The sequence below is a fragment of the Lissotriton vulgaris genome, chromosome 6 (genome assembly GCF_964263255.1).
Source record: "Lissotriton vulgaris chromosome 6, aLisVul1.2, whole genome shotgun sequence".
NCBI classification, from domain to species: Eukaryota; Metazoa; Chordata; class Amphibia; order Caudata; family Salamandridae; genus Lissotriton; species Lissotriton vulgaris.
In genome coordinates, this window is record NC_141694.1 from 1,388,769,632 (window position 1) to 1,388,790,119 (window position 20,488).

General features: G+C 45.8%; 1 protein-coding gene across 2 annotated transcripts in view; it reads left to right on the forward strand.

The window, feature by feature from the left end:
• The window catches only part of PNPT1 (polyribonucleotide nucleotidyltransferase 1), a 524,718-nt gene that overhangs the window by 319,890 nt on the left and 184,340 nt on the right, over positions 1 to 20,488 (forward strand). For both annotated transcript variants that reach the window (XM_086927497.1, XM_086927498.1), the window contains exon 15: positions 450 to 486. In XM_086927497.1, coding sequence (XP_086783623.1) covers positions 450 to 486 — 37 coding nt within the window. The remainder of the gene's footprint in view (positions 1 to 449; positions 487 to 20,488) is intronic.

A 20,488-nucleotide genomic window follows, 5' to 3' on the forward strand; every position in this document is an offset into this window, starting at 1 on the left:
AATAAGTTTGGACCTACTATTATTAACTCAACTTGAACAATATTTCTAAGCGATTATGATGGTCTCAATATATCTTCAGGTATATATTTTGATAGCAATACTGTGGTACAGCACACGTGGGGACTAAGGACTGGTGGCAGGGAATTGGTGGCTACAACGTTGTTTAATTGCTGAATTTATATTTTTTAGTTAAAAAATGTTTATACACTTGGTTTATAAAGGAGTCTGTGGCTCAGACAAAAGTCATTTTACTATTGGCTTCAGAGCTTTTAACTTATACGTGACACTATTTAAAAATACTTTTATGGCCAGTGTTTCCAAAAAGATTTTGTGTTCCTTTCAAATCCAAAACAATGCACGCAAAAAAAAGAAACCCATTCCCTCCCTCCTGACGTCCTTTGAAAACTCCCCATACTCTCGGCCGCTAATGTCTGTTGTTTGTTTTTCAGTGGCGTGAAGGACAAAAATTTCATGCTACATTATGAGGTAGGTTTACCTTCAGGTTGATTTCTGAATTTCTACTGAAGTTCTAAAATGATACTAACCTTTTGTAAGTGTTGGAAAAAAGTGTTAGAAACATTGTCTTGTGAAAAAGAAATATTCCTGTGACTGTTTTCAATATCAAATATGAATTAATCCAAAAGTGAGTGTGGATGGATATGTATTTTCCTTTTGGGATCAGAAAGCTGATGACTAGTGATGTAGAAGCAGCCTTCCTGGTAGTTATGGCCTGTGGCTTCGTTCTAGGTTCACAATTAAAACTGAGGCCATTGATGGCTTGTTAACCCCTGCCTGCACCAGTCATTCAACACCATCCTCGCTATACGGTCTAAATTTAATGAATCTTAGTCAAGTTTCATATAGTCCTTAACTTACATCATCATAGTGCACTTTCTTAGTTAGATTTATTAAGTAGAAAAGGTAAAATGAAGTTTTAGGCATATGACATTGATTTGACATGGTTAGAACTAGCAATTGTAAATGTGTACGAATTGTTGAACTAGCGACATCTTGTGTTTTAGGATCTGCCATACTAATCTCAGTATTTGTGTTTAACAAATCCACTCTTCTTCCTTCTGCAAAGAAGTATTTTTAATAAGTTTTGCACTTTTAATGAATATCAGGGTTCTGGACTAACTTTTTAACAAAGAACCTGTTTGCTCTGAACTCATTAGGTTAGCCATCAATTTACATTTTTCAGACCGCAAACAACCGACCTACCGCCCGCCCGCCCGTCATTAGGTGAATGTCTCTCCCTCTCCCATTCTATACTAGTTACGGGGCACAGATTGACTACTGAGGAAAATGTCATGGAATCATTGTTAACACACACAGGAGTTCATGTTCACTGGCCTCAAAATAGTATAAGTAACTATCAAAACCTACAATGACAACAGTTTGAAATGTCAGAGCTATCCCATTTGACTCATAATATTTGTTAGCTTTAGTCAGGGTTCCCTAATGTTAAAATGCTGGTTCTGTTTTTACTCGACGTTCATTGGACTAAATGGATATTTTGCTGGATAACTGTAGGGAATGCATATTCTTTAACTGAGAATGAACATAAAATGAGAGTTGAACTCTCCGTATGAGATAGAAAATAGTTATTTCCATCACAACTGACTTCGTGCCCCAGTGACAACCGATCTGCACAATCACTTCTGCACTTTGTTTTTCTGTGATTTGTACAGCCTACCGCGTAAGCACTCTATGAAGCCCCAGCTACGCATACTAAGACTTCAGCAGTGCGGAGTAGCCCTGTCTCCCTTACAGTTTCTAGGTTCGCACCAAACTTATCATGTTTACTCTTTTCTGAAAGCAGCCATCCGGGTAGAAAAACCATGACAGGGTAATTGTCTTGAAGTTACTGCCCTGTTTTAAACTTCTCGAACCATCTACTTGCTATATGCATGTTGTAGGTTTTTAAAATGACTGAATACAAGGTGGTATGTATTAGAGGAGACCAACTTTTTGTTCTACTTTACGCTTAAGTACATGTATGTGCTCCACTCGTTCATAACAGATGGTGTAAAGTAGAGGTAACTCTCTCAACTGTCTGATAAGAGCAGTCCATAGCAGACCCTTCTTGCGGTTTTTTGCTCCCCTTTTTTTTCGTCCCCTGAACCTGTTATTTGCTGAAATATGGAGTTTTAAAATCATGCTAATTTGTATTCTTCTTTTAAACTATTTTAATCAATTGCTCAATAGTTTTAAACTTTTACGTGCTATTATTCATTTATATTGTATTCTTATGTACTTTTATGGCCTTTATTTGACCGAATAAAGATTTGAACTTGAACTGACAGGTGGAAAACTATATGCATTTCACTCTTGCACTGAAAATATGTATTGAAAATTAAAATACAAGAAGACATTTATAGTTTGTCGAAGTTCTTTCCAAAAAATAAAATGGCAATATGTGTTTATTTTCTGCTGACAAAAGCATAATCAAAATAAAAATAGCTTGACCACTTAAAAAAAAGTGGAAGAAAAAATAATACAAAGATCTCCAGATTTGTCACTTGCAGTCAGACTTTGAATATAAGACCTTGAATTTGCTTCGTTTTTCAGGAAGCTACTGACAAGGAAACTCAAAGCATATGCAAAACTTGATGTTTAGGTAATTTTGGCAAGTTATGAAGCAGAAATGATGTTGTTCCCTTGGTCGGCCATGACCAGCCTTCAATGAATGTGCAAGCTGCTGCTCTCAGATAACCCCTTCAAATTTAAGCTGGTCTTCTAAAGGCTTGTATATGAATGCATCAGAATTTTGCACTGACGTTATTGCTGGACAATACTGGCTGCTGCAGTTTGCAGAAGATGTCACTTCAGCACATGAGGTGTATTTCAGTGAGTGTGGAAAGCCAACAAAGGTTTGTTAAAAAACAAATGTAATTAGAGGCTGCCAGTAAAAGCTTGCAAGTCTCAAAAAGAAGCAGGCCACTCCTGACAAATACCACGCACTAGGCACAAGTCTAATGCATTTCAGCATGTGATCTGCATCACCGCCCTGAATTGCAATAGTCACCCATTATAGCGCTGTTTAGCTGTCAATGCAGAGCGCTGCAATAATGTACCATGACTGTGTGAGCAGCAGTAGCGTGGTGCACGCTGCTCCCGACAGGGTAAGCGGGCTGGTAGCTCGCAGCTCTGCTCTCTCGCTACAACAATGTATCTAAGTTAGACACCTACACCCCCCCCGACACACAAGCATAACTGATGTCCCAGTCCCTGCTCGGCCAATCATGGCTTGTTAGAGTCATAGGCCAAGGTCAGTGGAGTTGAGAGTCAAATGCAGCGGGCAGGGAAATGGGACTAGGCTGAAAGTGAGCTGCTCACTGCTGCTGGGCCCGGCAGTTGGAACGATGCGGATGGGATCCCGTCCTGGGTGCACGTAATTTCTGGTCAGTGTACCTGACACTTCGGCTTTAGTAGTAAGCAGGAGCCGTAGGGGGTGCTTGCGCTGTGCAACCTTCCTCTGCAGCATCACTGCTGTGCTGCTGTTCCCTGGCCCTCTTCTTTGCCCTTGGTCACATTCTTCTCATCCAATGGCGTCACTAGAAACGAAAGTTGCCAGTGAGTTCTCAGGAGGACCCATTTTTTGACTGTGCGGCAGGTGCCAGATGGGTATAGAGCTGTGCAACTCATTAATAATAGCGGGCGGCTGCACACCAGACCCCTGGGACAGTGCTCAGCAATTGATTTAATTACGCTGCTCAGTAAGAAAGCCCTGTCGGAGAAGAGTGCAAGTACCGCAGGGGCAGAGGTTTGTAGAAATACTTTAAGCAGATATTTTTCATGTATGTGGGGGAACAGGTGTCAGCTTCTAGATTGTAACGGAAACTGCCCTAAGTTGTCACTGTCAGCGGGCAAAGATAGAGCGGTTGAAACACAAAATCTGCTTTAATTCTGGATAACGTGATAAGTATTGCTAATGAGTAGGCAGCGATTGCCCAGGTCCGAGCTTTCGATGTGTTGCGCTACTAGCTTAACCGAGGAAGAAGCTAGCTTATATTAGCTTTTGTGTCTGTGGTGGAAATAATAATGTATTTGCCGGTCAAGCTTGCAACTTCATAATTTTGAGTATAAAGTTGAATTTAAAAGTACAATTTTTCCATGCAACTGGTCGCATCATACATTAAGTTAAAGTTAAAGGCCGTGGCATATAACGTTGAGTTTGGAAAATCTGACCAATACCTTTGATCTTAACCACAGGATACATCTGTGTGTGGGTGGGAGCTACTCGCCGCGTCTGAACTTTCAAAACCGTAAACTTACCATGCTAAGAACCATTCCGTTTCTGGTGCTTTGCAGCAGTTTTAAGAACTTCTTAGAGTTTCTAGTTGCTCAAATAGGTGTTATTTCTGATATGTTTCCCTTGTCTTCATTGCTTGATTTTGCTTGCGAAAAAGTGTCACTCATAGTTGTTGAAATGTCACTCATAATTACACTGAAATTATGGAAATGTCACACATAGCCATCTGAAACCTTAGCAGCTATAACAGGCACAGATAGGCACTCCCACACAGTTTAACCCCTTCGCTGCTAGGCCTTTTCCCCTCCTGTGCTAAGCCTTTTTTTGGCGATTTGGGGTAGTGCGCGCTTAGGCCCTTGTAACTTTTTGACCACATAAGGTATCCACGCCAAATTTGTGTCCTTTTCTTCCAACATCATGTAGATCGCCTTGGAGGGGTCCCAGAAATTAACCAAAATATAGTGGTTTTTTTTTGTTTTTTTCAGAAAAATGGGAAAAACGGCTGCAAATGAAAGCCTCTGGGTTTTTCCCTGAAAAAGTTATCAAAAAAGGGTTTGTGGGGCTGAAATCTCAATTTTCTCAGCTTTTAGGGAATGACAGTCTTTTGTCAGAGAACCGACATTTTTCACACAGTTTTGGCATTTTTCTGGGACATAGCCTATTTTTGCTATTTTTAGAGCTTTCCACCTCCTTCCAGTTAATGGTAGAAATGAGTTTGAAAGCAATAATGGATCCTGGAAAGCTGTACATTTTCGAAAAGTAGACAAAATTCTGAATTCAGAAAGGGGCCATTTGTCTAAATCCATGAAGGTTTCTTTATAGAAACTAACAGTCAAATATTGGAATATTTGAAAATTTGTTGAAAAAAACAGCCTTTTGTCTCAACGTTTTCACCTATAACGTTTTCTAATTTTGACAGCTCTTGGAAAGCAATATACCGTTACATTGGTTAGACCTTCCTGGTTGTGGGGATATATAGGACTTGTAGTTTCACCAAGAACCCGACGAACCCAGATCCAAAAACTGAGCAGCAACTTTCAATGGTATTTTTTCATTTACTGGGTATAGAGCACTTTGTCTTGGAAAATGTATACATGGAAAAATCTGTATGAAAGACACCTATGTATTTCTGAATTGGGTACAAATTATAGAGTTCAGAAACAGTATATAATTGCACATTTTCAAACTTGGGAATACTCATACTAGCATGAGAATTATTGGTCATTTTTCAAAAATATTTTTTTTTTACACAGTCTTTCATTGAAAGGGAGAAATGCATGAACGCTCATTTGGTAATAACAGTTGATTTACAAATCTGAATTACCCCAAGTCTCCCGATAAAAACGGTACCTCACTTGTGTGGGTCGGCCTTGTGCCTGGGACAGGAAATGGCGTAAAATGCAACGTGGTCACACCTAAATTTTGCAGTTACAAATTGACCCTTTTTTGGCAAAGTGCCTACCTGTAGTTTTTGCACCCTAGCTCTGCCAGCACCTAGGGAAACCTAGCAAACCTATACATTTTTGAAAAGTAGACACCCAGGGGAATTCAGGATGGGGTGACTCGACTGCCTACCACCAGGTTTTGTTACACAGAATCCCTTGCAAAGCTAAGAATTTGACAAAAAAAACACATTTTCCTCACATTTCTGTGGAGGAAAGTTCTGGAATCTGCGTGGATCAACAAATTTCCACCCACCCAGTGTTCCCCCAGGTCTCCCGAAAAAAATGGTACCTCACTTGCGTGGGTAGGCATAGTGGCTGCGACACGAAACAGCGCAAAACGCAACGTGGTCGCACCTCAATTTCCCAGTGAAATCTTGCGCTCTTTGGACAAAGAGACTACCTTTTGTTTTTGAGCCCTAGCTCTGCTAGCACCTAGGGAAACCTAGCAAACCTATATATTCTTGAAAAGTAGACACCCAGGGGAATTCAGGATGGGGTGACTCGACTGCCTACCACCAGGTTTTGTTACCCAGAATCCCTTGCAAAGCTAAGAATTTGACAAAAAAAACACATTTTCCTCACATTTCTGTGGTGGAAAGTTCTGGAATCTGGGTGGATCAACAAATTTCCACCCACCCAGCGTTCCCCCAGGTCTCCTGAAAAAAATGGTACCTCACTTGCGTGGGTAGGCATAGTGGCTGCGACAGGAAACAGCGCAAAACGCAACATGGTCGCACCTCAATTTCCCAGTGAAATCTTGCACTTTTTGGACAAAAAGACTACCTTTTGTTTTTGCGCCCTAGCTCTGCCAGCACCTAGGGAAACGTAGCAAACCTATACATTTTTGAAAACTAGACACCCAGGGGAATTCAGAATGGGGTGACTCGTCTGCCTACCCCCAGGTTTTGTTACCCAGAATCCCTTGCAAATCTAAGATTTTGACAAAAAAAACAAATTTTCCTCACATTTCTGTGGTGGAAAGTTCTGGACTCTGCGTGGATCAACAAATTTCCACCCACCCAGCGTTCCCCCAGGTCTCCCGAAAAAAATGGTACCTCTCTTGCGTGGGTAGGCATAGTGGCTGCGACATGAAACAGAGCAAAACGCAACATGGTCGCACCTCAATTTCCCAGTGAAATCTTGCACTTTTTGGAAAAAAAGACTACCTTTTGTTTTTGCGCCCTAGCTCTGCCAGCACCTAGGAAAACCTAGCAAACCTATACATTTTTGAAAACTAGACACCCAGCGGAATTCAGGATGAGGTGACTCGTCTGCCTACCCCCAGGTTTTGTTACCCAGAATCCCTTGCAAATCTAAGATTTTGACAAAAAAAACACATTTTCCTCACATTTCTGTGGTGGAAAGTTCTGGAATCTGCGTGGATCAACAAATTTCCACCCACCCAGCGTTCCCCCAGGTCTCCCGAAAAAAATGGTATCTCACTTGCGTGGGTAGCCATAGTGGCTGCGACATGAAACAGCGCAAAACGCAACATGGTCGCACCTCAATTTCCCAGTGAAATCTTGCGCTCTAAGGACAAAGAGACTACCTTTTGTTTTTGAGCCCTAGCTCTGCCAGCACCTAGGGAAACCTAGCAAGCCTATACATTTTTGAAAAGTAGACACCCAGGGGAATTCAGGATGGGGTGACTCGACTGCCTACCACCAGGTTTTGTTACCCAGAATCCCTTGCAAAGCTAAGAATTTGACAAAAAAAACACATTTTCCTCACATTTCTGTGGTGGAAAGTTCTGGAATCTGCATGGATCAACAAATTTCCACCCACCCAGTGTTCCCCCAGGTCTCCCGAAAAAAATGGTACCTCACTTGCGTGGGTAGGCATAGTGGCTGCGACATGAAACAGCGCAAAACGCAACATGGTCGCACCTCAATTTCCCAGTGAAATCTTGCACTTTTTGGACAAAAAGACTACCTTTTGTTTTTGCGCCCTAGCTCTGCCAGCACCTAGGGAAACCTAGCAAACCTATACATCTTTGAAAACTAGACTCCCAGGGGAATTCAGGATGGGGTGACTCGTCTGCCTACCCCCAGGTTTTGTTACCCAGAATCCCTTGCAAATCTAAGATTTTGACAAAAAAAACACATTTTCCTCACATTTCTGTGGTGGAAAGTTCTGGAATCTGCGTGGATCAACAAATTTCCACCCACCCAGCGTTCCCCCAAGTCTCCCGAAAAAAATGGTACCTCACTTGCGTGGGTAGGCATAGTGGCTGCGACATGAAACAGCGCAAAACGCAACATGGTCGCACCTCAATTTCCCAGTGAAATCTTGCACTTTTTGGACAAAAAGACTACCTTTTGTTTTTGCGCCCTAACTCTGCCAGCACCTAGGGAAACCTAGCAAACCTATACATCTTTGAAAACTAGACTCCCAGGGGAATTCAGGATGGGGTGACTCGTCTGCCTACCCCCAGGTTTTGTTACCCAGAATCCCTTGCAAATCTAAGATTTTGACAAAAAAAACACATTTTCCTCACATTTCTGTGGTGGAAAGTTCTGGAATCTGCGTGGATCAACAAATTTCCACCCACCCAGCGTTCCCCCAGGTCTCCCGAAAAAAATGGTATCTCACTTGCGTGGGTAGCCATAGTGGCTGCGACATGAAACAGCGCAAAACGCAACATGGTCGCACCTCAATTTCCCAGTGAAATCTTGCGCTCTTAGGACAAAGAGACTACCTTTTGTTTTTGAGCCCTAGCTCTGCCAGCACCTAGGGAAACCTAGCAAACCTATACATTTTTGGAAAGTAGACACCCAGGGGAATTCAGGATGGGGTGACTCGACTGCCTACCACCAGGTTTTGTTACCCAGAATCCCTTGCAAAGCTAAGATTTTGACAAAAAAAACACATTTTCCTCACATTTCTGCGGTGGAAAGTTCTGGAATCTGCGTGGATCAACAAATTTCCACCCACCCAGCGTTCCCCCAGGTCTCCCGAAAAAAATGGTACCTCACTTGCGTGGGTAGGCATAGTGGCTGCGACATGAAACAGCGCAAAACGCAACATGGTCGCACCTCAATTTCCCAGTGAAATCTTGCACTTTTTGGACAAAAAGACTACCTTTTGTTTTTGCGCCCTAGCTCTGCCAGCACCTAGGGAAACCTAGCAAACCTATACATCTTTGAAAACTAGACACCCAGGGGAATTCAGGATGGGGTGACTCGTCTGCCTACCCCCAGGTTTTGTTACCCAGAATCCCTTGCAAATCTAAGATTTTGACAAAAAAAAAACATTTTCCTCACATTTCTGTGGTGGAAAGTTCTGGAATCTGCGTGGATCAACAAATTTCCACCCACCCAGCGTTCCCCCAGGTCTCCCGAAAAAAATGGTACCTCACTTGCGTGGGTAGGCATAGTGGCTGCGACATGAAACAGCGCAAAACGCAACATGGTCGCACCTCAATTTCCCAGTGAAATCTTGCACTTTTTGGACAAAAAGACTACCTTTTGTTTTTGCGCCCTAGCTCTGCCAGCACCTAGGGAAACCTAGCAAACCTATACATTTGTGAAAACTAGACACCCAGGGGAATTCAGGATGGGGTGACTCATCTGCCTACCCCCAGGTTTTGTTACCCAGAATCCCTTGCAAAGCTAAGATTTTGACAAAAAAAACACATTTTCCTCACATTTCTGTGGTGGAAAGTTCTGGAATCTGCGTGGATCAATAAATTTCCACCCACCCAGCGTTCCCCCAGGTCTCCGGAAAGAAATGGTACCTCACTTGCGTGGGTAGCCATAGTGGCTGCGACATGAAACAGCGCAAAACGCAACATGGTCGCACCTCAATTTCCCAGTGAAATCTTGCACTTTTTGGACAAAAAGACTACCTTTTGTTTTTGCGCCCTAGCTCTGCCAGCACCTAGGGGAACCTAGCAAACCTATACATTTTTGAAAACTAGACACCCAGGGGAATTTAGGATGGGGTGACTCGTCTGCCTACCCCCAGGTTTTGTTACCCAGAATCCCTTGCAAAGCTAAGATTTTGACAAAAAAAACACATTTTCCTCACATTTCTGTGGTGGAAAGTTCTGGAATCTGCGTGGATCAACAAATTTCCACCCACCCAGCGTTCCCCCAGGTCTCCCGAAAAAAATGGTACCTCACTTGCGTGGGTAGGCATAGTGGCTGCAACAGGAAACGGTTCAAATCGAACGGTGGTGAATTTACAACACCCAATTGCAAAACAACCTTGATTTTTGGGGGGGGGGCACCTGAGTTTTTGGCCCGGGGGTCGGTGGTATTCTTTGGAAAGTACCAAACCCAAACAGTTCTGAAAAGTAGACACCTGGGGAAGTCCAGGGAGGTATGGCATGCGTAGGTCCCCCAATTTTTTCCTACCCAGAACTCCTTGCAAACCTTAAAAATAGGTAAAAATATCACTTTTCCAAACTTTTTTGCGTGGAATCTCGGTGCTGGCAAAAATGCCCTACCACCCAGCGTTCACCTTGTTCTCCCGAGTAAAAGGATACCTCACTTGTGTGGGTGCCCCAAAGCAGAACAGTCCGAAAATGAATTTTGAAAAAGTAGTATTTAAGTTTTACAAGTTAAGCCCCCCTGCCTTAGTCACAGACCTTGGGCCCACCCACACAAGTGAGGTATCATTTTACTCGGGAGAACAAGGGGAACGCTGGGTGGTAGGACATTTGTGCCGACACGGAGATCCCACGCAAAAATGTATGGAAAACTGTTTTTTTAACCTAAATTTATGGTTTGCAGGGATTTCTGGGTAGGAAAACATTGGGGGACCCACGCATGCCATACCACCCTGGACTCCCCCGGGTGTCTAGTTTTCAGAACTGTTTGGGTTTGGTAGTTTCCAAAGATGCCCGCCGAGCCCCGGTCCAAAAACTAAGTCCCCCCCAAAAAGAAGGTAATGTTGCTATTGGTTATTGTAATTTCTCCACCGTACGATTTGGACCTTTTCCTGTTGCAGCCACTATGCCTACCCACGCAAGTGAGGTACCATTTTTATCGGGAGACCTGGGGGAACGCTGGGTGGGAGAAAATTTGTGTGAGCCCAGTGATGCCACGCTTTCCCACACAAAAAAAGTGTGAAAAAAATGATTTTTTCAGCAAAAATTGATGTTTGCAAGGGATTCTGGGTAAAGGAACGTTGGAGGATCCACGCAAGCCATACCTCCTTGGAAGCCCCCGGGTGTCTACTTTTCAGAAATGTGTGGGTTTGGTAGGTTTCCCTAGATGGCCGTCTAGCACGGGGCCAAAAACCCAGGTAACCCCTCTTGCAAAAGCTGGTGGTATTGTTTTTGGCCCCGTGCTAGACGGCCATCTAGGGAAACCTACCAAACCCACACATTTCTGAAAAGTAGACACCCGGGGGCTTCCAAGGAGGTATGGCTTGCGTGGATCCTCCAACGTTCCTTTACCCAGAATCCCTTGCAAACATCAATTTTTGCTGAAAAAAATCCGTTTTTTCACACGTTTTTTGTGTGGGAAAGCGTGGCATCACTGGGCTCACACAAATTTCCTCCCACCCAGCGTTCCCCCAGGTCTCCCGATAAAAATGGTACCTCATTTGCGTGGGTAGGCATAGTGGCTGCAACAGGAAACGGTCCAAATCGTACGGTGGAGAATTAAGTTTTCAATTTGAGAGCGTGTGATTCAAGGAAATTGTGACAGACAATTTCAAGTTTGCAGGAGATTGTGGATAAAAATTAACAATAGAATTCACCAGAAAGACATGACCATATACTTCCATGGTTTAAAAATAATATCTAAATTTAGTAAGTTATTTATAGCTATAATGTACACCGTAACAGAGTTACTCAAAAGTCAAACATTCAAGCACGGCTAACTATTCCTCAAAGACGCACACATACAGGTTGGATTTGGCACGAGGGCGAGTGATGGTTCAGTACATTAAATTTTATTAACAAGATATTTCAAAAAATGAAATGCTCTGTCAATAAATAAATGCATAAAAACCGAACCAGTGACTGGCAACTCGTGAGCTGTAAAGCCACGACAAGGCACCAACCGTTTTACAGGCCATTCACGCACCTTTCATACCTGTTACAAACCAGACCATTGACACCATCCGGAAGGAACAGCAACACATTACAACAATCACAATAAGGGACAAGGTACACCCTACTTCAGAAAGAGATAAAACACAAACATTACTGCACAGCCATCTAACCCGCAAGCACACACACATTCTGGTTGGATTTGGCACGAGGGTGAGTGATGATTCAGTACATACAATTGTATTCGCAAGTAATTTCACAAAAATGAAATACACTGCGTATAATTGAAAGTATGATAAACTGAACCACTGACTCACAGCTCATGAGCTGTAAAGCCACGTCAAGGCACCAACCTCTTTACAGGCCATTCATACACCTTTCGTACGTGTGACACATACAAAACATTCACACCGCCAGCCGCGGACCCATCACATTTCAACACTCACACCAGCAGACAGCGTCATTCAAGGGCCCATCACTTTCACACGCCCACATTTCTGACATTGCAACAACACAAAATGATGGACTGCGTGGAGTGTCACTCAACTAGCAGTGTGTGTAGTGACCAACAGAAAGTAACTACTCACACACCGCCAGCCGAGCGCCAGTCCACCGACACCACCATCCATGCACCAGACCATGCACACCGCCAGCCAAACACCACTCAGCGCACACCGACAGCCAAGTACCACTCCACACACACCACCAGCCAAGCACCACTCCACACACACCGCACGCCAAGCACCACTCCACACACACCGCACGCCAAGCACCACTCCACACACACCACCAGCCAAGCACCACTCCATGCACAGACAGCAAAGTACCACTCCACGCACACCACCAACCAAGCGCCACTCCACACACACCACCAGCCAAGCGCCACTCCACGCACACCATCCAGCCAAGCGCCAATCCACACACACCGCCAGCCAAGCGCCACTCCGTGCACAGACAGCCAAGTACCTCTCCACGCACACCATCCAGCCAAGCGCCACTCCACACACACCGCCAGCCAAGCTCCAGCCTAGGCACACCACCAACCAAGCACCAATCCCAACACACCACCAGGCAAGCACAAGACCACGCACACCGCCAACCAAACAACAGACCACGCACACCGCCAGCCAAGAACCAAGTCCACAGACACCGCCAGCCAAGCACCAGTCCACAGACACCGCCAGCCAAGCGCCAAACCATGCACACCGTCAGACAATGGACACTACACGCAAACCAACATCATACTTTAGTTTTTTTTTAAAACACAAATAAAAAACAGAAACAAATTGCAAATTGATACAAATCTACTAACACAACAACTAAATCTAAATACACTACACAAATGCCAACTTTGAAACAGAACAATCAGTTTTAAAGACTAGAGACCAGCCTGTTCACTTTACCACTCATGGATGCTCCCAAAACTTCTTTTGTGTGTGATACATTCTAAAACAAGCAGGCACACACAGCCCAGGGTTAGAAGGACAGTCGGGGCAGTACATACGAACCTCCTTCCGCAAACCTCTTCCCCAACAGACTCTACATCTCCGACTGGGAAAGTCCTTTGAGGTTGTAGGAGGAATTTGATCAGGAAAGTGGCGATCTTTCAATCTGGCAACATCCTCCACCACTCCAACTCTAGGAACACTTGCCTGTTCCACTAAAACAAGGCTGCCTACTACAGACTCCTGAAACTTCACAAAAGTCATCTTTGACTGAGGACAAGATTGCTGGAACACAACAAAAGCATTAAAGGTTGCCAAGTGGAAAATATGGATAGCCAACTTCTTGTACCAAATGTAAGACTTACGAAGAGCAGCATACGGTTCCAACCTCTGATCTACTCTGTCAACACCACCCATGTGCCTATTATAGTCCATAATGCACACAGGTTTGTGCACTTCTGCAACTTGACCCCAAATAGTCAACGCTTCAGTGCTTTCATCATGTATGGAAGTCAACATGTAGACATCTCTCCTGTCTGAAAACTTCACAGCTAAAAGCTCCTCACAACGCAATGCACTGCACTGTCCCCGAGCAAGCTTTTTACAAACAAGTTCTTTTGGAAAACCTTTACGGTTATAGCGGATTGTGCCACAAGCAACAGTGTCCACTTTGGCCAATTCCCTGAACAACCGCACACCAGTGTAGAAGTTATCTACATATAAATGATGGCCTTTGTTAAAAAATCCTCTACCAAGTTCCCACACAATTTTCTCAGTCACTCCAAAAGTGGATGGACAACCAGGGGGGTTAATCCTGGATTCCTTACCGGTGTACACCCTGAAATTAGAGACATATCCATTCTCACTGTCACACAGCATATAAAGCTTAATTCCATAGCGTGCCCTCTTACTAGGAATGTATTGCCTAAATACCAAGCGGCCCTTGAACAACACCAAAGACTCATCCACTGCAATTTCTCTCCCAGGATAAAAGATCTCAGAAACCTATTCCGTTCTTAAAGAACTCCTCCACGCCCCTGACCCCCCACTTAAACCTCTCGATCCCAAAGAAGCTGAAACCAAATGTAACAACTTAGCCACCTTCTTTGACGAGAAGATCCAACAAATTCTTCTTACTATACCCCCCCCCCCCCGAACCGGCCCACACGGAGCAGGATCTCACCATCACTACCACTAATCCTCCCCTGCTGTCTGCTTGCCCCCAACCCTCCCTGGACGTCTTCGGCCCTGTAACAACGGAAGAGGTAAGGGCAACTCTGGCCTCAATTAAAAGTGGCTCCCCCCTTGACCCTGCACCCCTCCGCTTCCTGAAAAAAGTGTCGAGCACCATCATCCCTCCCCTCACGGCCCTAATTAACTCCTCTCTTTCGGAGGGCATAGTCCCCCCCAGCTGGAAAGCGGCAGCAGTCAAAGGCCTTCTAAAAAAAACCCTCCTTAGACCCGCAGGACTTCTCCAACTATAGGCCCATCTCCCTTCTCCCAGGAAACAGCAAGATCGCGGAGAAGCCTGTGAACAAGCAATTATCACTTTACCTAGAGAGTAACAACCTCTTAGGGGTCTCCCAGACAGGGTTCCGTCCAGGTCAGGGCACGTACATCGCCCTCCTGGCAGCAGTGGAGAAGGCCAGAAGCATTCTGGACACAGGAGGATCAGTGGCAGTGATCCTCCTGGACCTCAGTGCGGCCTTCGACACTGTAGACCATCCCACCCTAATCCACCGACTGGGAGAAATTGGACTAAAAGGTACGGCCTTGAAGTGGCTAGAATCCTTCTTATCAGGACGTTCCTTCCAGGTGCGGGAAAATGACAGCCACTCACCTATTATCCCCCTCCGGTGCGGAGTACCGCAGGGCTCATCCCTGAGCCCTACGTTATTCAACGTGTACATGGGCCCACTGGAGAAGAGGGTCAGTTCGTTCGGCGTGTCAATTATTAACTACGCCGACGACACTCAGTTGGTCGTAACCCTTTCACACCCCCACCACGCCCCCTCTGATCTCCACAACTGCCTCTCCGAAGTCCACCGTTGGATGAATCTCTCCTCGCTGAAGCTGAACGGGTCCAAGACTGAGATACTCTTGATGGGTCATAAGGGGCCCTCTCTGCCACTTCACCTTTGGCCCAGCTGCCTAGGTGACCCTCCCGCACCCAAGGAAGAGGTCAAGAGCCTAGGTGTGTGGATCGAGAGGGACATGAGCTTTAAAACTCAGGCAAAAAGGACGGCAGGGACATGCTTTGGGCTACTCAGAGCCTGCAGGAAGATCTTCCCCTTGCTCCCCGAAACCGCAAGGAGGCTCCTCATTCAGGGTCTAATCCTGGCAAGATTGGACTACTGTAACGCCATCTACCTGGGAGCTCCTGAAGCCACTCTGAACACGCTGCAGAAAGTCCAAAACGCCGCCGCCCGCCTACTCACGGGCACACCAGCAAGATCCTCCGCCAGGCCGGCTCTTAAGTCCCTCCACTGGCTCCCAGTTAGAGAAAGGGTCGTCTTCAAGGCCCTCTGCTTGGCCCATAAAACCCTCAACAATAACGGCCCCCCCCTTCTCAAAGAACTCCTAATCCCCTACAAGGCGGAGAGAGATCTCCGGTCTAGTGGAGAAAATCTTATCTCAGCTCCCAGAGTCAAAAAAGCCAAGACCGGTGGCCGCCGCTTCTCGGTTCACACGGCCAAACATTGGAACCACCTACCACGAAGACTTAGGACAGAACCGAACTACCTCCAGTTCAGGAAAACTCTAAAGACTCTCCTTTTCCCTCAAACATAAGTTCATCAGACGGCAGAAACCCCTGGAGAAGCAGGTCAGCGCAGGGATGCTCTTTGAGTTACTACGCGCTTTACAAAACCATTAAATAAATAAATAAATAAATAAAATCGATCAACAAAATGATCAAGGACAGGCCAAATCTTGAAAAGACGGTCACAATCAGGGTGATCTCGTGGCAAAGCATCACCATTGTCAACAAAATGCATCATCCGAAGCAGAAGCAAATACCTATCACGACTCATGACTGCCGGAAATATAGCTGTTGCCATCAAGGGACTAGTAGACCAATATAAAGCCAATGATGGTTTCCTAAGCAAGCCCATCAAAAAAGTTAAACCTAAAAACTTTTTCATCTCCTCCAAATTTGTGGGAGTCCACCGGTTAGCTCGAGCATGGGGCTTAAGGATGGCACTGTTCTCCCTCAAAAACTGTTCTGCATACAAATTAGTCTGCTCTACGATCTCTGCCAAAAACACATCATCCATGAACAACTTGAAAAAATCAATTGGCAAAAAGTTTTCAGTGTTCACCCTACACCCTGGAACACCAGTAAATTCAGGCAATGCCGGCTGCACCATGCCTGGGGCAACCCAGAGGTCAGAACTGTCATCGACAAGTCTCCCAGCCTCAGGCTGCCCCCCAGCTGCCTCTTGTCGTCCCACTACACCAACTGGAAGTCTAGGAGCCCCAGGCTGCCGCCCAGCTGCCTCCCACCGCACTACACCAACGTGAACTCTAGCAGCCCCACGCTGCACCGCAGATGCCTCTTGCCACACTATCGGCACATCAAGGTCCTCCTCTACCACAGGCACTTCATCCACACCAAAAATAGCTTAATCAGCACTCAGGGTATCTTCATCATCAGACGATGCCATGCGCAGAGAAAACTCACTACCAGAATCTTCACCTCCCATCTCTGCCTCAGAATCAGAGTCACTCTCAGCACCATGGTCAGAGGAAGAATCAAAAAGCATTCCAACAACTTGCTGAGCGGTAATCCGGCGGCTAGCCATTATCCTTACAAATAAAGGAGTCTGCACAAACAACTCAACAACCCCAACACTGTGCAAAGTAAGTTAAAAAATGGAAGCCTTTATCACAAATATCTATATTTAGAAAAAATATACAATTCACTTACAAGAGACAACTACACTCACCAGCACCTACTCTGCAAAGACACAGCAAAGAGGCAACGATATCCCACTAGAAAGAAGAAAAAAAAACTTACATCTACAGAAGGACACATCAAAAACAAATGCAAAACATGTTTTACAATCACAACAAAAAGAAACCAAACATACTCGTATTACTACACACTTTGCAAAAAAAAACGATTACATTACAATTGAACAAAAAAGAGGTCTCTTACCAAACACATGCAACTACAGAAACAACAGAACAACAGAACCACCAGTAACGGAACCGCACACTGCAACACTCTAAAGAGAAAAAAAACAATACACATTAGAAGAAACAAAAACAACACACATTACAACAGGCTATGTCACAAATGGGGTGTCTGTCCCCAAGGGGGGAAGATTATAAATCATTATAAACGTGGGCCCCCTGGAAGCAACCCTACGGAGGGCAGGGAGGCCAAATAAAGACACGGCAGAACATACTTTTGAAATGGGCACAAGGAAGCAACCCTTAGCCAAGGGGTCGCTCCCTATAAAAAAAAAAAAAAACCTTGGAGTCTAGTGGGCTTTTCTATCCCCCCCTGGGTCCAGAAACGGTAAAAAAAACAGTTGAGGGGGGGCAGAACAGTCTACAATATTTATATTGCCCCCTGAAAGCGACCCTTCCCCAAGGGGTCGCTTCCTTTTCAAATGCAAACAAATCCCTGGTGACTAGTGGGCTTTTCTGCCCCCCCCCCCCCCTGGGTGCAGATCGGCCCAAAAACGGCCAATCTGCCCCGGGGGAGGGCAGAAAAGTCTGAAAAAATGTTATCCCCCTAAGGAAGCGACCCTTGCCCAAGGGGTCGCTTCCTTTATAAATATAATCCAATCCCTGGTGTCTAGTGGGCTTTTCTGCCCCCCCCCCCCCCCCCCCCTGGGTCCAGATGCGGCCCAAAAAACGGCCGATCTGCCCCCAGGGGGGGCAGAAAAGTCTAAAAAAATATTAGGGCCACTAGGAAGCGACCCTTCCCCAAGGGGTCGCTTCCTTTTCAAATAAAAACAAATCCCTGGTGACTAGTGGGCTTTTCTGCTTCCCCTGGGTGCAGATCGGCCGAAAAAACGGCCGATCTGCCCCAGGGGGGGCAGAAAAGTCTGAAAAATATTGTATGCCCCTAAGGAAGCGACCCTTGCCCAAGGGGTCGCTTCCTTTATAAATAAAAATCAATCCCTGGTGTCTAGTGGGCTTTTCTGCCCCCCCTGGGTCCAGATGCGGCCCAAAAAACGGCCGATCTGCACCCAGGGGGGGGCAGAAAAGTCTAAACCTAAAATAGCGCCTCTAGGAAGCGACCCTTCCCCAAGGGGTCGCTTCCTTTTCAAATAAAAACAAATCCCTGGTGACTAGTGGGCTTTTCTGCTTCCCCTGGGTGCAGATCGGCCGAAAAAACGGCCGATCTGCCCCAGGGGGGGCAGAAAAGTCTGAAAAATATTGTATGCCCCTAAGGAAGCGACCCTTGCCCAAGGGGTCGCTTCCTTTATAAATAAAAATCAATCCCTGGTGTCTAGTGGGCTTTTCTGCCCCCCCTGGGTCCAGATGCGGCCCAAAAAACGGCCGATCTGCACCCAGGGGGGGGGCAGAAAAGTCTAAACCTAAAATAGAGCCTCTAGGAAGCGACTCTTCCCCAAGGGGTCGCTTCCTTTTCAAATAAAAACAAATCCCTGGTGACTAGTGGGCTTTTCTGCTTCCCCTGGGTGCAGATCGGCCGAAAAAACGGCCGATCTGCCCCAGGGGGGGCAGAAAAGTCTGAAAAATATTGTATGCCCCTAAGGAAGCGACCCTTGCCCAAGGGGTCGCTTCCTTTATAAATAAAAATCAATCCCTGGTGTCTAGTGGGCTTTTCTGCCCCCCCTGGGTCCAGATGCGGCCCAAAAAACGGCCGATCTGCACCCAGGGGGGGGGGCAGAAAAGTCTAAACCTAAAATAGCGCCTCTAGGAAGCGACCCTTCCCCAAGGGGTCGCTTCCTTTTCACACATGAACAAATCCCTGGTGACTAGTGGGCTTTTCTGCTCCCCCTGGGTGCGGATCGGCCAAAAAAACGGCCGATCTGCCCCAGGGGGGGCAGAAAAGTCTGAAAAATAATTTGGCCCCAAAAGGAAGTGACCCTTGCCCAAGGGGTCGCTTCCTGCACAGTATAACATCGCAAAATACACTCCCTGGTGTCTAGTGGGGCATTCCTGGTGCACCATCGCGACGCTGTGCGCGATCGTGCACCAGGAATGCCCTGCATTGGGACATCAGGGGAGAGGAAACAGTTTCCTCCCCCCCGATGCCTCAAGGCACCAAAAACCGGCCCCACAGGAGCACCAAACACGCACCTGTATTCTGGACGCGTCCAGCGCTTCCTGATGACGTCGGCGCGCGCTGTGCGCGCTGACGTCACCAGGAAGCGTGGGGGGGTCAGGGGGTGGCAGCGGAAAGTCTTCCGCTGCCACCCCTGCAAAAAAAAAAAAAGATCACTGCACGGGGTGGGGGCGCCAGCGCTCCCCCCCCAGGGCTGTACTGATGAAGGAGAGGTTCCGTCATCAGCACAGCCCAACCGATGCTGATGACGGAACCGCTCCGTCATCAGCATCGAAGGGGTTAAGGCGCCAAACCAAGTAACCCTGTTTGCCCCAACATCCTGCATACGCGAGTAAGTGCCATGTGAGCATAATCCTAGGTAAATAGAAAGTGAAACAAAACAAAACCCCAAAAGAGGCAGAGCATAGACATGCACGCCCATAACTAAGGTTTGATGAACAAAGTATCTTCAAGTATTAAAATACTACTCTATACTAAAAGATAAAAAGACAAACTCCAGCAGAAGCAATATGATAATGCCCAGGAGAGACCTATTCCACTGACTTACAATTATGATCAGAAAAATGAGAGTTAGAGCATATGTTTTTTTGTTTGTTGAGACATCAAGACAAAAGCCTAACATGTGGGAAATCAACTTACATGTTCAACTATGCTTACTTGGTTCCTGTTTCGTACTACTAACTGTGCTGCCCACGTATTGCGATTTGCTTTGGCATCGTATTTCCGGTATTTATTTGTTTCCTGGCGAAACTGGATACAGCGCAGCAAGCCAATGTTAATGACATTCACTCCAAATCTCTGTGACTATAAATCCCAAGATGCATCACTGTAATTTGCGTAAACCAGCAAGGCCTACTATGAGGCCAGGAAACAAATAAATACCGGAAATACAATGCCAAAGCGAATCACATTGCCTTTTGTGAACCCAGCCGAGAAGAAGAGGCATTGAAGCCTTGAAACATGTCGGCAAAAGACTAACTCACCAGGGAGTTGCTGTGATTGAGAAATGTCGCACCGGATGGTGGGTGAGCTGCTGTGTGCCCTCCCAAATAGCTTTTGGGCTTTGTTTGA